The 16,898-nt window shown below is 47.6% G+C and overlaps 1 protein-coding gene across 3 annotated transcripts; it reads left to right on the forward strand.

Moving 5' to 3' along the window:
* The first annotated feature begins 5,201 nt into the window (after positions 1-5,201).
* VGLL2 (vestigial like family member 2) lies at positions 5,202-13,195 on the forward strand. Of its 3 annotated transcripts, none has more exons than XM_081828855.1 (4): positions 5,202-5,584; positions 7,826-8,135; positions 10,152-10,673; positions 11,823-13,195. In XM_081828855.1, exons 1-4 carry the CDS (start codon positions 5,504-5,506, stop codon positions 11,864-11,866), a joined length of 957 nt encoding a protein of 318 aa, XP_081684981.1. In that variant the 5' UTR covers positions 5,202-5,503; the 3' UTR covers positions 11,867-13,195. The 3 variants fall into 3 exon arrangements, with proteins under 3 accessions (XP_081684981.1, XP_006734621.2, XP_081684982.1); XM_081828856.1 differs by having other exon boundaries at positions 5,213-5,584; positions 11,968-13,195; XM_006734558.2 differs by lacking the exon at positions 11,823-13,195 and having other exon boundaries at positions 10,152-11,714.
* Positions 13,196-16,898: the final 3,703 nt, after the last annotated feature.

Below are 16,898 nucleotides of genomic sequence, written 5' to 3' on the forward strand. Positions count from 1 at the left end.
ACTTGAAGCATAGCTAAACCTAATTTATTTATGTCATCTTGAAATCTGCTTCAAAATCAGTCACAACAACTAATGAAATTAAGACAGTCAATGCCAGTCTAGCAGTCTGTGCTAACAATTCTTCCACACATGCCAAGAGAAACTCCCTATGAGGGAATTTCTAAGAAGCTGTTTCAAGACCTCTTGAAGCATGTGACAGGACGTCACACTCAGATGGATAGCCTCACCTTCTGTTATTGCTGTGGTGTCCTTTTAATCCCTTTAGCATCCTGCTGAAATGAAGTTTATAAACAGAAGTTTGGGAATGGATCAACACCAACACTGTCAAATATCTAAGTCACCAATTTAAATCCTTCAGTCTACTTCCACCTTCTGAATCTGCAAATTCCTCTATGTCCCTGTATGTCACAAAAGAAGTTTCACAGTTATGTTAGCTTCTAGGATATCACCAGACTGTGTGTCTTTAAAAAATAATTTTTTTCACTATAATCAGAAATTAAAGACAATTAAGAGTGACTTTTCCAGGCAAGTAAAGATGAAAACTTCTCCCTATTAAGAAATAATTGATATGTGCTCTCTGACTTAACTCTTTGTGTCCAAGTCAAAAGCAGAGAATGCAAATTCCTTCTCTTACTCTCTTATAAAAACATAGCAAGCCAAAATATTTCACACACGCCTATTCCAAATCTCTCTTCTTGCCATTTGTACATTATCATTTTGAAAGGTGTGAATCATATGAGTTTGTGTAATGATATCTTTATACCACGCATTTCATAGAGACTCATTAAAAAGAACTTACTTCTAAAAGATGAATGTGGTATTAAATATATTTCTCAATCTTAGAACTGGCCATTGACATCAATAAGAACTTAAGAGAAAGCTAAATTCAGAAAGTTGTGATGATTTCACCTAAACTGAAGGTGACTTGTATGTAACATGAAAATAGTTTTTAATATATGAAAGCGGAAAAGTTTAATATTATGGTAATTAAATATATGTCAATAGTTACGAAGTAGTCTCTTCTGTTCATTAAGGTAGACCATGGAAGGTTTTTACTTGAAGACATTAAGAGCTATTCTAAGTTTGTATGAAAATAATGGAATTTGGGGCATCTGGGTGGCTCAGGAGGTTAAGCATCTGCCTCCCGCTCAGATCATGATCCCAGGGCCCTGGGATTGAGTCCCACAGCAGGCTCTTTAAAAAAAAAAAAAGAAAGAAAAGAATTGAATTCTCTTCGCCTTGGTTTTTCACTAAGTCCAACTGGAATTCCTCTACTTAGCTTTTAGGTGAGCTTTCAGAATACAGAAATTTCTCTTTTTCTTTTTTTAAATAAAATCACCATTTGGATTCCCCATTAGTTACCAGAGTACCATTGTTAAATAACACACCGTGCCCCCAAAACCTGACTTTTGCAGACATGTTTTCAACTAATATTATTAATATTTGGAATCCACTAAATCTTGTCAGGTACTCTCAAATTCCAAATACATCTCTGCTCTGTAAAACAGGCCAGGATGGGTTTAGCGGTTAAAAAAATGTCTATGAGATTACCACTGTGTTCATCTCCTTTGGTTGGCAGCATAAGGCAACATAAAATGCCAACAGTCAATGATCCAAATAAATCATGGGTGAGGGAGGGCCTGGGCTGGCTGCAGGTCAGTTCTCCAAATTCGTTCTATTCCTACATCCTTCCTTTAAAGTTGTTTCTTTGCAGTTTTCAGAATAAGATGCCACAGGTGGACAGACAAATTCTGAAGGTACTGAAGTCAATTAGCTTAGGAAAATGATAAATAACCCTCCTGAAGACAAAATAAAGTATTTCATTGTGATATCTTGAAACATGTAATCATTCAAAAGTAATTAACTTCACTTGTTAACTTCAAGAATAAAGGCACCTTTTATTTTCACAGTTCTAGATATTGTTAGAATTGCACACTAGAAAAAAAAAAGAATGGAACCCTAAAATGGGATACTAAAAGGAAATTTTGGTGGAATTAACTACTTTCATTTGGCAAATTCCCTCCTCGCAGCTCAATAAATTGCCATGAAGCTATCATAAAGTGGAATTCATTCTAAAAGAAGTTTTGATATTCCCTCTGTCCAATTAGGAAGTTAAAAGGCAATTAGATTAGCTGTCATGGTAATAGTTGACATTTCTGGGGATGTTGATACATTTGTCAGGGGAGCCAAATTCAGAGACATCTGTCTGGTGTGCAGTCTCTTCTAAAATAACTGGGGGAAGGGGAGAGAGAGGAAGGGAGAGACTTTTCCCCCAATTTTCTGTAGTCCATTCCCAAGGCTCTGAATCAAAATCTCACTTCTCTGACGAGTTCAAGTCCTGGTGGTTTGTCACTTCTTTGATCAGTTCATGTCCTGCAAGAGTACAGGAGGTAGAGGGGATTAAATTTAGTTGTTTTACTTTCTACTTCAGCTTATAATCAAGGCATAATCTCATCTGATTGAGAAATACTACCTTTGTGTAAATGACACCTTTCCAGATACACGGAAAATACTGACCTTGTTCCAATCAGTGGGCATATTGTAAAACTTCGGACTCTTCATTTTTCTTCCTTTACCTTGGATTTGGAGGGAGGCAACTTCCTTTACCTTGGATTTGGAGGGAGGCAATCCTGCCTAGATTCAAATCGATGCTCACTGGCCCCAATTCCTGTGTTCCTTTAAACTCCTGTGCGGCCAGTACCCTTACTTAGCTTGAGCAAGGTTTTAAAAAACTGGTTCAAGTAGAGGAGATTGAGCAATGTGAAAAGAAAGCAGCCTTAGGCAACTGGCATCACCTTCTCTTCATTGTCTTTGTTCGAAACGTGGGATGTCACCGCTCCTGTAATCCTTCTCAAACATAACTACCATTTTGCTGGGCCTCGCTGGATGCGGAGAGATTGTCGTTATTTTCTCCTGAATTTGTGGGAAAAAATCAAAGTTGCTTTGGTCCCATGGTCAAAGTCAAGTAAAAATATCAAAGTGAGTGGGTACAGGGGATAGGAGGTGGCTACTGCGAGGGGAGCAAGGACGAGAATCGAGCTGCCCAGCCCTCGCTAGGCGCACGATCCGGCGCTCACGCCCCAGCGCTTTACCCACGCAGTACTGCGGACCTCCAGCCACGCCGCGGAGCCTGGGTAGCGCGGGAAGGAGCGCGCTGCGGCGAAGGACGCTCGGTCCCGGAGATGCCCTAGCTGGAGGAAGCCAAAGTAGAACCTCTGTGTCCACAGATAGACAGCAGGACCTGCGCAGAAGGGGAGAGTGTGACCCTCCGTGGTCGCACCTACTGGCCGCGATCTGTCCTGGGCACCTCGGCTCTCGCTCAGACCTGACTCCGGGAGCGCGGGCCCGCGGAGCCAGAACCTGGCGCGGGGCAGGGCGGAGCGGCCCTCGGCAGCGAGCGCGCGCCTCGGCGGCGAGAAAGGCTGGGACCTCTACGCCCTCCTCCCGCCTCCAGGAGGGCACTTTGCGGCTCTTTGGATGAAGGTTCGCTCTTCAGCCTCCAGAGAAAACCAAAGCGATTGCCCTTCCCCGAAGCACCCTGGGCGGGAGAGTTGGGGTGGGGGCGGGAAGGATATTCTGCTCTACCTGTGCGCCTAGATCGCCAAAGGATCTAGGAGCCTGCAGAGTTCAGCCACAAGGCAGTCTGACCCCTGAAAAGGCATGCGTAAAACTGGACTGAGTGGAGTCTTTATTTTATTTTTTTATTATTTTAATTTTCTTTAAAGTCGACATCGTACAAGAAACTCTTCGATCGCTCGGGACAGTTCACCATTTATAAACCGAACTGGAGACTTGGAGCCACTTCGCATTTATTATTCGGGCAAAACCAAAACCTCACCCCGGAAACAATTTGGCTTAAATATTCACGTTTTGAAGACAAATATATCTTTAAGAGTGCATTTGTTCGCAGTTTTACAGCCTGGGAATCGATGTCAGACTTTTTGCTGTTTTTAAACTGGGTAGTAACTGGAGTTCCGTAATGCACGCTGCCTCTTCCTTGGTTCTGGGCTCTCAGTGTTCCCAAGCTCTGCCCCCACCGCCCTCTCAAGTCAGGCCCACCACTATTCCTGTAACGCCCTTCCCACCACCTGACCCAGCCATACCGACACGACAGTGTTGTCTCGATTCATCCCTAAACTTGCGGGACGGAGGACTCCACTGTGACACCCTCCTCCCCAGGGGGCTGTGTTGGGAGTGGGGAGTGCTTGCGGAAGAATGAAGAGCGTGGCAGGAAGCCCATCCGAGCCAGGAAGGCTCTCAGGGCAGGAAAGAGAACAGTGATGCACGCTTCACAATTGAAATGCATCCTTTCAACTCTCTAAAATAAAGCAAAAGTCCTGTCTGACTTCCTGCATTCCCTAGCATGACTCCTCTTGCAGTCAACAAGTCCTCGTCCCAAGAAGTTACCGCAACACTAAAGGACTCAGGCCGAGGAGACCCGGGGCTGCCGGGGGCTGGGTAGGGCCTCCTGGACTCCTCGAAAGCAACTCGCACCGGGAGGAGCCAGAGGCGGGGCGCGAACAGCGCCCACGGAGCGGGTTTGGGTGGGGGACTTCAGAGAGAAAGTGTCGGGATCGAACTCTATAAAGAGGCAGAAGGGACCGACCCCAGAGAGCGGAACTGAGGTGTGGGAGCTGGCGGCGGGCGGGCTGGGTCAGAGGAGGTGCATCGGGCAGTCTTTACCGGCTTCAGCTACTGCCATTTCCCCCCCCAGAGGGAGCTCCTCCGCGTCCGGCAGGAGTCTCCCGACTCCCTCGACTTCCTGTCTGAGGTGCCGCGAATCCCCTAGGGGATTCCTGGGGAGCGCGCTATCCCTGCCGGCACTCACCAGAAGCCGAGAGCAGATAATCTGCCCCACCTGGCCACCCCCGGACTCGCACACTCTCAACTCTCCAGTTTGAGGCCGGGGCTCTCCCACGGGACTTTTGCCGCCACACATCAAACTTCTTTCTCTCCCCCAGTGTGAGAACCCCCACTTTCCCCCTCCTGCACTCCTCCCTCCCTCTCTCCCTTTTCTGTCTCTCTCTTGGTTTGCTTCTCTGTCCAGCTTTAGCCTGGGAATCCTACTCCTCTTGGTGCGAAGCCTCAGGGCCCAGGCTCGGAGGCGCGCGGTTCGCCGCACCCTTGGCTAGCAGCTAGCGGCGGGGGAGCCCGGGGAAACACGCGGGTAGCCCCTCGGGCCCAGTCCCTGGCTCCCCATTGGCCCCCCGGTCCCCGCCCCCTTCGCGGCCCGGAGTGGCGTCAGCACGCCAGTCCGGCGTGGGGCTTAAATGCCCACTAGCGGGAGCCCGGGCGCTTCTCTCCCGGAGCGCGGTCCGGGCTCAAATTGCCGGGGTGGGAGGGGAGCCTGCGAGCGGGATCCCGAACCGCTGAGCGCGCTGCCCACCGCTCCGCCGCCGATGACTCGGGAGCTCGGGTCCAAGCGCCGCCCATGCAGAATCACTGCGCTCCACCGACCCAGAGTTGATGAAAAAACACTTAGCCGTCTCCGCTGCGGGGAGCCATGAGCTGTCTGGATGTTATGTACCAAGTCTATGGTCCTCCCCAGCCTTACTTTGCAGCCGCCTACACCCCTTACCACCAGGTACGTGTCTCCTCCGGGCCGGGACCTTGGAGGCGGGTGGCGCGCCCCAGCTTCCTGAAGCACCGCCTGTACCCCGAGGTCCGGGGCACCTCCGCACCGGTCCGGGGCGTCCTGCCAGCGGCGGGAGCCCGGAGGATGCGGGGATTGCCGGCGCTGTAGGTTGAGCTAACCCCTTTAGCTTGTCCACTTGCTCTCTCGGGAAGGCAGCTAAGCCCGCTAATGCGTGCCCCGTCCTTCCGGGGAACCATCATACGAGGATCGCGCGAGCGATCTGTCGGACTCCAGATTCTTCGGTGCGGGTGAGGGGAGACGCGAGCAAAGCTCACGCAGGGAAAACCAAACTGTGGTCTCAAAGGTGAGAGTGACAAGAGAACAAAAGCAAAGACCTGTCTCTGTCTTTCTGCCTAAAACACAAAGACCTGCGTTCCCATCTCTGCAAGCTTATCTGAGGAGTGACTTTTTCCCGTTTCAGTTCTCAAGGGATCAGGCCAATTAATTCCGGAACCAGAGAATTCGTTACAAAGAGAACTGCGTGAACGCGTGGGTTTTATAATCTTTGCAAAATTCTGGGGATTATTATTGGGGTGCAATTGACCTGGCGCATGCGAGCTTCGGAGATAATATTTCGCCTTTCTAGAGCCTGAGTGGCTGCATCGGGCTACCCTGCAGTCCACAAACCCACCTGTAAGAAGACCACTTAACCCCGTTCCGGCAAACTCTTGAAGTTTCGTTTAATTATTCCAATTTCTCTCTTCTCCGGGCGGAGTCTGGTCGACCAGTTTTTCTTTCCACGTCCTCAGCTGAGATTGTAGAAACTGAAGACCGTAGTCCAGTCAAAGAATAAGATCACACACCCAGGGGGCTGTAGGAGTCAGGAGCAGGTTCCAAAGTGAGGGCCTGGACTCCTGTTCAAGAGAGACTGAAATACTTCCGGACCGCCGGGCCAAGTTTTTGCCAGTTTTGATTGCAAATTCAGAATGTCCATTCGAAAATTTCCTGATGAATTAATGATGGAAGGAGTAGGTTTTGCTTTTTGCTTTTCGCTTTTCTCCTTCTACCTCCCCCACCCCTTTTAAATTTTCCATCTAAGAGTTTGTTTAGTCTCACAAAGTTAATTTGGGGAATCACCAGAGTCCCTCATTATAAGCCAAGCGGGAATGTGGTAAAAGTGGTCATTCTACTAAGTAACTACAGTCTTTTGGCTTCAGGGTCTGAGACGACTCCTTCCCAGGTTGGCACTATTGCAAAGAAGAGAGAGGGGTTGCTTTTCTGTCTGTTTGGTCCTTTCTCCTCCCTGATCCTGGACCAATCCAACCTATTCCATTAAGTGCTCTGTTCATTTTTGTATGATCAGCCTGCGTCAAGGCCATCTCTGCCTGCATAAATGCGTTGACACTGCATTCAGTCTATTGCTCATTTCTAAGAAAATATTTCAGCAGCTACACTTGGTTTTTAAAATCACTACCAGACAGCCACAATTTACCCATCCTCATGGCCAAGAGCTTCTTCTTCGTTCCTTGTTATTACGTGTTTCCTCAATGTGCACAGAGCTGGTGAGGGTCGAAATGCTCACAGCCAGCCGTCTGGTTTTTCCTTACTCAAAAGAAGATCTCCTTAAAAACTGAGATAGACTTTTAAGTGGACAGTTTATGGGCGACCAAACAAATATCAGCTTGCATTTATTCACATGATCCATGTCGGAATGTTATTCCACATTTTTACCCCACATGATTCTTTCCTAAATGGAACTATATCCTACCTCTGTGGCAGTTTTTCCTCTACATTCCTGGCTGCATGGAGTGGGTTTTGACATTTTCATGCTCTATCAGGATGATGCTTGAATCTTGCATCTTGTGCATCTGCCCTGGATTCTTAGGCAGGGGACAGTCAGGCTCTAACTGGATTTGGGTGCCCTTCATCCTTGGAGCCTGATTATAAAAATATATCTGCCCCAAACCTGGCTCTGTGGCCCAACTCAGCTCAAAGCCTGGCATCTTCTGGGACTTTTCCCCTGACAGCTTCAGAGAGCTTCCCTGGGGTCTGGCAGGAATTCTGGGGAGCCAGAGACACCAGGCAGGGCAATCTGCCTCTCAAGGAGCTCACGCATGTTACTGAGCACAGGGCTTAGGCCTGGATGCCAGTTTTCCCCTGGATACCTTAGGGATCTGACGGAGCGAGGTGGGAACCCAGTTTGCCATCTCTTTTGAAACTGACCTCTCTGTTCTTTCTCTCTTGGAGCAGAAACTAGCCTATTACTCCAAGATGCAGGAAGCGCAAGAGTGCAACGCCAGCCCCAGCAACAGCACGGGCAGCGGCAGCTCCTTTTCCAGCCAAACTCCAGCCAGTATCAAAGAGGAAGAAGGCAGCCCGGAGAAAGAGCGCCCACCAGAGGCAGAGTACATCAACTCCCGCTGCGTCCTCTTCACCTATTTCCAGGGGGACATCAGCTCTGTGGTGGATGAGCACTTCAGTAGGGCCCTGAGCCAGCCTAGCAGCTATTCCCCAAGCTGTACAAGCAGCAAAGCACCCAGGAGCTCCGGGCCCTGGCGGGGTGAGTAAAGGGCTTGCTTCTAAGGGCAAGTAGAGAGCCTTCTCGGCCTGGGGCCCACCTACTGGGCTCAAGGAAAGGTGTCAGAGAGGAGGTGAGGAGGGGCTTGTGGAGAGTGTAAGTAAAAGGAAGGAAGGAAAAAAAAAAATCTCTCCTTGAAGAGGCGGAGCAGAGCAGGGCAGTGACTTCGAAAAAACACTAGCCTTGGAATTGGGAGACCTGGATTTTCCTGCTGGCCCTACCACTTCCTAGCAATATGACCTTGGGCAAGTCTCTTAACCTCTTTGGGGTCACTCTATTTACTGGTCTCTAAAATTAGGATAATACTTGCCCTCTTAACTGTCGCTGGAGATGGCTGTACGACAAATATGAAAATGTATGTAAAAGTGCTGTGGGAGTGTGAGGTTTCAAACACTATCCCAAGCCACATGGAAGATCTTCACCTACAACAACCTCCAGGGCTCTTAGCAGTTCCTGAAAATTTGCCCAGAGGAAAAAGTCCTAGACTCCACCGGAAGCAAAACCTGCTGATGAATGTCTCTTAAAATGTATGTATGCTTTTTGCTAGGCTTCAATTACTTAGGAAATCTTGAAGCAGAAAATGTCTTTCAGTAAGCAAGTACCAAAGAAATAAAAATTTAGGTACAGCCAAAACATCTCTAGGGCTTTCCCCCAAAACACCCCCTCTTTATTGTTCTACCCTTCTCACAAAGCACTGCTTTATCTAGCCTGGGACAATGATTTATTGGCCAGTCTCCCTTCTATTCTGAAATCTCAATCTCTTTTTATTCCCAGGCAAGGGTGGGGATAACTATTTGGTAAGCTTTCTCACTAAATTTAATTTTTGATGTGTTCTACCAAAATGAGAAATGAGGACTTTCTTGTAAAAGAACAACGAATGTGACATTTGGGGAGGGGGATGACAACTCTCACCCTCCCTTTTTCTCTTAAGAGTGTCTGACAGTTTGTGCAATCTTTGCCTAGATAAGATCTCAAATCATTAGTTTGGAATACAGAACTTTTTTTTTTACTCTCTCTTAGAATGCATTCTCAACACATTTTTAATTCTCTAGTATGTGGGGCAGATGCCTTCCCTAGAGGAGGTGCTCGATCAAGTCCCCCGGAATTAAATATCTTTCCTTCCCTCCGTTCCCACCAAGGACAACAAATTTGATCTAAATGCTGTTGTTCTCTTAAAATGCTTCCCGGCACTAGGGGTCAACAGCGATACTGGCCATAAGAATTACTATTATTCCTGGCATCCACACTTTAAGGAACAGATATTATTAATTAAAACTTAAAAGATCTGTCCCTTTGCGTCCCTCTGCAAATAATACAACTGCCCTTTTAGTATGTCCAGTTTACTCTTTTGCTTGCGTTCTTGGAAAAAAAATATTTGAAAGTAGGTTTCTAGAAAGGAGGCTAATAATAGCAAGACTTTGAAATATGTCGATGGACTTCCAGTCTATCGGAGCCTTGGAGGGGTACATTTTCTGGAGCTGGGGAGGCTGAAACGCGAGAGGGGCTAGTGAAATCGCTAGGCTGCTGACCAAGAGTGGGAAGAGGTATCTTTAGCTTGGGGCGAGGCTGCGGGCTGGGACCCGGAGGCCGAGTCTACCCCAAGGCCGCCGAGGCAGCGCAGCCTCGAGTCGGAGGAAGCTCCCTGCGCCCCAAAACTGGAACGGAAGGGAGTGTCTCTCCTCTCTTCCTCTCCCAGTCTAGTCTGTCCTGGGGTTTCCGCACTGGAGACGCGTCTGCAAATTCCGAGGAAGCGGCCCTCCTTCCCGAAGGGTTTCCCCCATTTTGCGGTGCCTCAACCTCGAATTCGCAGGCCGCTGCCCCCTCAGAAAGGCGCCGCCCCCGAGGCCCGGCTGCAGGTCCGCTCCCCGCCGCGGCTTGCCCGCCCTTTGCCCGCCAGGCGCGTTCAGCTTTCCCGCCCCGCGGCGTTGGCGCTGCCATCTCCCCCGCGGTGACGCGCTCCTCTCTTCCTTTCCTCCCCTCCGCCTCGCCGGCCTGCAGACGGCTCCTTCCCGATGAGCCAGCGCAGCTTCCCCGCCTCCTTCTGGAACAGCGCGTACCAGGCACCGGTGCCCGCGCCGCTGGGCAGCCCGCTGGCCGCCGCGCACTCGGAGCTGCCCTTCGCCGCCGCCGACCCCTACTCGCCGGCCGCGCTGCACAGCCACCTGCACCAGGGCGCGGCTGAGCCCTGGCACCACGCGCACCCGCACCACGCGCACCCGCACCACCCCTACGCGCTGGGCAGCGCCCTCGGCGCCCAGGCCGCCCCCTACCCGCGGCCCGCCGCCGTGCACGAGGTCTACGCGCCGCACTTCGACCCGCGCTACGGGCCGCTGCTGATGCCTGCAGCCTCCGGGCGCCCGGCCCGCCTCGCGCCCGCCCCGGCGCCCGCGCCCGGCAGCCCGCCCTGCGAGCTCTCCGCCAAGGGCGAGCCGACCGGCGCCGCGTGGGCCGCGCCCGGGGGACCCTTCGCCAGCCCCGCGGGGGACGTGGCCCAGGGTCTGGGACTCAGCGTGGACTCAGGTAAGCGGGAGAGGGAGCTTGGCCTCCCCGGGCCCCTCCTGCCCTGTGTCCGACCCTGGACTGAGCCCCGGATCCCCCTTAGTTCTCCTTGGAGACCCCAGTGACGTTGTGACCCAGAGGTCTGCATGGCAGGGTTGTGCTTCAGCAGACAGATGACCCAGTGTCATCGGTGTGGGCAGAATGAGAAAGGACACTGCCCTAACCTGGCTGGTAGATATCAATGGGGATTTTTTTCAAATATAAATAAATAAACAAATAAGTAAATAATTTGTTGAGAAGTTTCTAGCTCTGCGCTGTTCAATTCTGTAACCGCTAGCCACATGTACTTGTTGAGCACTTGAAATGTGGCTAGGACGAATTGGGACGTGCTGTACGCGCATAATAAGCACTGGATTTCAAAACTGTGTACAAAGAAAAAAATGTAAAATTCATCTCACTAATATTTTTATGTTGATTGCATGTTGGAATACTTTCGACACATTGCATATTGAACATATTGGGTTAAATAAAATATATTACTAAGATTAATTCTCATCTGGTTCTTTTTACTTTTCTCCAATGTGGCTGCTAGAATATTTAGAATTATGCCGGTGGCTCCCATTGTGTTTTTATTGGACAGCGCTGATCTAGAGGACCTAGAGCTAAGAGTGTAGTTCAAAATCTTCTACAGCTTGGGCGGAGGATATTGTCTCTTAGTGACAATTATAAGGAAAGAAAATGTGCTTCTGATAGCAACCTAATTGCCAAATTAAATAGGTCTCTTAAAATGTAAAACTTAAAGAGAATGTGATTTCCATGACTATATTAAGTTTCTGGCTCAACGAGTTGAATTTGAAAGGTACTTTCTTCTGCTTCCTTTATTTTTAGGGCATAACCAAAAAATGGTTATATTATAAATGCAATCGTTGGCTTGTGGTCTTGCCCACCCGCCCTTCCTTCAGGTGAAGATTTGACATTTCTGTTTGCTTCGCTTTTACTTTCATTCATGCCCTTTAAATGAATTCTGTGACATTCACAATAAAACAGTGGTGTTTGTCTTTCTCTTTCCTTAAATACCTGTGCCTTCCCACCCCCAACCCCTTCTCTCTCCCTCTGTTTCTCTTCTCCCTCTCTCCCTCTCTCTTTCTTTTGTTTTCTCTCTGTTTTCAGGTTTACAGCCTCAGGACAAAAGCAAGGATCTGTACTGGTTTTAGACAGCCAGCCTTGTTCCCTATAGGTCTCTGCATAGAGCAAGTGCTGACTCTCAGAGCTGAAATCGAGTGGGTTTGTAATGGCTTCTGATCTTGGTTTGCAGCTCGTCGTTATTCCCTCTGTGGTGCATCCCTCCTGAGCTGATCAGATGACCCCGGGTTTCCCCTTCCCTTTCCCTTCCGACCAGCCACGGAGGCTCAGCATCTGGGCCTCTCACTTCATGGATGACGACGTGGGGGAAGGCAGAGACTTCAAACATCTCCGCGTGTTGGGAAAACCAAAACATACATCTACAGAAATTCTGTCTGACAGTAATTCCTTCTGCGGAAAGAGCAGATCCAAAGACTCTGAATCACGTTTCATGACTCTTGGGCAAATCACTGGAAATACTGGCGGTGAGCTCACTTAGATATGATGTCCTAAGTTTGCTTGGAAAGAGGAGGGGAAGAAAAGACATTTTGGTGTGAATATTTTTCATGCTGATGTGAATTATATCATTAAGTAGTGTGACCAAAGCACTACTGATGTCAGTATCCAGTATCCTCACATTTCAACTGTATTTGTATTTGCATCGAAGACTGGGGTAGAGAAGTAAAAGAGGCCAACTCGCAATGCCTTCTTCCTCACCTCATGGCCTCCAGCTCCCTTCGTGCCCACTCCCTCTCTGCAACACCCACTCCAGACACAAAGACGCACTCTTCGTCTGGACTGTGAACGTGGAAGCCTCAGCCTAAATGTGAGTGGCAAGTGGCTTATCTGGAGCCACCTGCCCAAGTCTTACTGAAATGCAGCTGTTGTAGGACAACTGTTGAAAACTCCAGAAATACATCGACCAAGGTGGCGCTTCCCAGTGTTTGGCACAATTGCAATTGCACTGGATCTAGTGTGTGTGTGTGTGTGTGTGTGTAGATATATATCATATTTTTTACGAGGAACACTTTACGATGAAAGAAGAAGCCCTTCTCTGCCTTCTCTCCCACAAATTCCGTCTCTCCTTCCATCCTCCTCTGGAGGGAAAAAAGAAAAAAAAAAAGGCAAGAAACCCCAATTGTCTCCATGAAGAAGAACCAGGAATCGCCACAAGGGGAAGAAGTGTCCACAGAGTCTCTAATACCTCGACTATTCCTCTCAGTCTCTGTGGTTGCGATTTGGTCACTTTCGTTTTGGCACAGGGGCAGGGGTCCGTGCGTGGGCCAAGCTGAAGGTGATCAGGAAGAAGAAATGAACAGTAAAGATGTCTCTTTACTACAGGGTCGCTGTGTTATTTCATAAAAAGAAAATAAATGTCTTAGTCTTTCTCGAGTAGAATAAAATAATTTATAGTAGTACAATCTGATGTCAGTAACTAATATTACTTTATGTATATAGTGCTGTTCGTTTTTCCAAAGTGTTTGCCATTCTGTGAAACCCATTAACCCTTTTCCACTTGACATCAACCCCAGGAGTGAGAAGTTAGGTATCCCACCTCTGTTTCACAAATGAGAAAACTGTGGCCTGCAGAAGCCCAGGCTTACCTGACAGCATTCACTGGGTTGAAAGTAGAGATGGTACGGAAAGCACCACCTGGACACCATTCAGTGAGGCACACATTTATTATTCTCCAGAAGAGAATTATTGTTACTTCTCTGATTCTAGACTCTTAAGACAGTAGTCAGTTAAAAAGTGTTTTTGAAATATTGGTTATATTACAGTTTAGGAAGCTAGGCTAAGAAAACAAACCTACCACTAGCCCCCTCACCCCCGAAAAAAAAGAAAGGAAGAAAGAAAGAGGAGAGAGAGAGGGGGGTTAATTATTAAGAAATGAGTGGTCTTTTCTCTTAATTTTCTCTTGATGCTAAAATTGTGTTCATTCACTAAAGTGCCCGAAAGAAATATTTTGTGTTATGTTCAAATTGCCCTTCTAGACTGTTAAAGCATAAAAATAGTAGCTCAAATCTTGACCTTCGTTATAACATGAGGAACAAATACAATTTATCTTGGATAATAGTCTCAAGAGTTGGGGGCAGTAAGGGACCTTACTCAGAGTATGGCTTAGCAGATGTACACATCCCCTCGTTCTGTCATCTTGGCAGCTGTGAAGTAGATTATGATCATTTCAAGAACCTATTACTGGTTTTGCTTCTGTGGAAGGTACTGGATGATTATGCTGCATCAGATGTGATAGCACTCACAACAGCTGATGTTAATTGTTGATCAGGCGCTGGTCGGAGGGCTTCATATGCAGGTTAACTCATTTAAGTCTGACGGCAAGTCTATGTGTATGTATGATGGTGATCCCCTTCTTACCCACGAGATAATCAAGGCTCACAGAGGAGAAATAATTTGCCCAGTCACCCAGCCAGTAAGTGGCAGAGCCAGGATCCCAACCCAGGCAGCCTGGATGCAGAGACCACACTGTCACCCACCGCACAGGCAGCTTGTCCTCTTCTGATTTGTCTTGGGCGGCTCGACTCTGGGTTTACTTTCTCCTCCATGGCAGATGAAGAAGGAAGGGGAAAGAGGCAGGGCACCAAAGACTGACATACCACAGACCTTACGGAATCCCTGGTCTCAACGGAACTATCATAGGACATTTTCACACCTCTTCATCAAATGATACTATCTATAGACCATTCAGTCAGATGCAGATTTCCATTCTTCTCCAGGAAGGAATTATTATTGCTTCTCTTATTAATTCATTTCAGTATTTAGCAGACTTCCCTGCCCTGAAGCTCTTCACACCCAACCCGACTGAGTCGTGTAAAGAGTTAGCCTGAGGTTTGGACATTGAGGCAATAACTAAAATTAACTCTGGACTTCTCTGTGGATTTTTTTAATCCATGTTCCATTGGCACAGTTCACTAGTATATACAAGCCTAACTAAAATGCATTAAGTCCCAGCTCGCTTTTGAGAGTTTGCCGCTGAGTATGCCGTTGAGGAAGAAAGCACGCAGTGTATTCTTTGCTGGACACTGTCTCCAAACAACCCCCACTGGAAGGGACTCTGCCCATGCTCCACTGCGTTAGCACCCACAGGATCTCTGCTCAGAACCCACAGGGAGCATTTGCCCAGCCACAAGGTTCTGATTACTGAAGCCTCTCCCCCGAGCTGCATCTGACCTGAATATCAGGTTGCTGGTGAGGAGACTCATTCACTGGAACTGGCCTTTGGAGCAGTCCTGACCAGACCATCCAGACTGCTGAGCCGGCCTCCAGTGACCTGGCACACAGGACACTCGGATGACAGCATTTCCCTCCGTGTTAGACGTTCCCCAAGTAGAAATGCAAGACGACCTAGAACTATAATGATCCTGTCTGTGTCATAAGAGCATCAGAGAGAACTTGGGTGAATTAAAAATCCTAACGGATGTGCTTTAGGCCCACCAAATTCATGCAAACTATTAATTCCCTTGTCTTGTTGCTATTCATGAAATGGTGCAGATTAGAGAAGGCCCTGGTCATTGATTAAAGGACATTCAAGGGAATGAAGGATGAGACGGGGAAAGGCCAACATGACGTTTTCACGTGTGTTCTACCTGGTTGGGGGGCCTGAGAGAAAGACAAGCTTCTCCTCTCCTCATCCCTGCTGGCACCAGTGGCCTCCCCGTGCAGTGTTCCCTGTGCGCTTGGCCTCGGCTGGGGGAGAGGTGATGAAAAGGGGAGAGACAGCTCTCCGCCACCAAGTAATCCTTCTGCCGATTGCCCTCTGGCTGAGAACTCAGTCACCCAACTTCAGGGAACTCTATCTGTTCTACTCCTTTAGTTTAAAGGGAGTTGCCATCCTGTCTCATTTCCCCCTTTGAAGTTCTATTTCAACGTGTGGCAAATTCTAGCAATGACTTAAGACTGATTTGGGCCTGGATGGGAAGGAGGACAGAGGTGGTGGAGGTTAGGACTTAGATCCCTTGACTGGAAGCTTCTCTTGCCACTCTTTCTGGGTAAGTACTGCTCTTTCTGTGCCCTTTTTATCAGAGGAAACAACTCTTAAGATCAATATAACCTCCAATTTGCTCAGAATCATAAACCCTGGGTTTATGTGTGGTCACCCATACCCTTTCTATCAAAATAAACAGGATTTTTTTTTTTTTAACACTTAGTGATTGATCACTTTGGGGTTGGAGGAGATAAAAAAAAATAAGAGACAAACTGCTTTTCATATAAATGCTATTTCTATAAATTGCATTTTAAATGTAATTCTTACGGTGTCAAAGCATGAAAGGAAAACTGAAAGATATTTGAAAAGACTTTAAAATTAAATGAAACCAAAAAAATAAGATTCCTTTATAAAACTGCTTTAACACTCTGTTGACAAGATGCCTGTAAATAATTTACATTTTGATCATACTTATTAAAGTCCATACTCCATATATTCCATTTTCCTTGCAAGATTTTTAGGATTTATTATTATTCATTATCTATTACATAATCCTAAGATCTGGAATAAAGGAATAAATGTCCTGAAGGCAGTATCATTATTAGATTTTCTGTTTGTACATAACTGAAGTTTTGACATTTACACAAGCAATGGGGTTAAGCAAACGTAAATTTCACATTTCCTCAACACCAGCTTTCCCTATCTCTCATGAATAAATGAAACTCTAATAATATAAATATGGTACCCTCACAATAAAGAATCTATCTACAGATCTCGATCTCTCTCTCTCTCTCTGATGCAGGCCTAAAGGGAAATCAGAGACACCGTGCCCTCAGACAGGCACAGACACAAATGATTATTCTCACTTGACAGACCAACTGTACTGCTCTTTCCTTGTATTTCACTCCGGCCCCAGAGGGCTGGATCAGGAAAGAGACACTTGATAGCTGCCGGTTCCGTGGTTGAAATATTTGTGAAGTTAACGCATAATCTGAAAGCAGAAGCTAATAAATTATAGGGTGCTAATTGGAGCTGGAATGGAGCTGTCAATCATGTTATCCTAAACACAGGGAGACCCTCATACCCTAAAAAGGCAAAGCAGCCTTCAGGAACAGCTCCCAGTTGTTTCCAGCCTTGACTCGTACTCCAGCAGAAACATCGAGCCCAGGCAGAGTGGCCTC

Source organism: Leptonychotes weddellii, chromosome 8, assembly GCF_054177405.1.
Source record: "Leptonychotes weddellii isolate Sample4059 chromosome 8, ASM5417740v2, whole genome shotgun sequence".
In the NCBI taxonomy this organism is placed as follows: Eukaryota; Metazoa; Chordata; class Mammalia; order Carnivora; family Phocidae; genus Leptonychotes; species Leptonychotes weddellii.

What these genes read in the sequence shown, in the direction of transcription:
- VGLL2 (XM_006734558.2), top strand. Translation starts at nt 5,504, where the DNA reads ATGAGCTGTCTGGATGTTATGTACCAAGTCTATGGTCCTCCCCAGCCT. An exon ending in CCTACACCCCTTACCACCAG is followed by an intron (nt 5,585 to 7,825) that starts GTACGTGTCTCC and finishes CTCTTGGAGCAG; the next exon opens with AAACTAGCCTATTACTCCAA. An exon ending in GAGCTCCGGGCCCTGGCGGG is followed by an intron (nt 8,136 to 10,151) that starts GTGAGTAAAGGG and finishes GCCGGCCTGCAG; the next exon opens with ACGGCTCCTTCCCGATGAGC.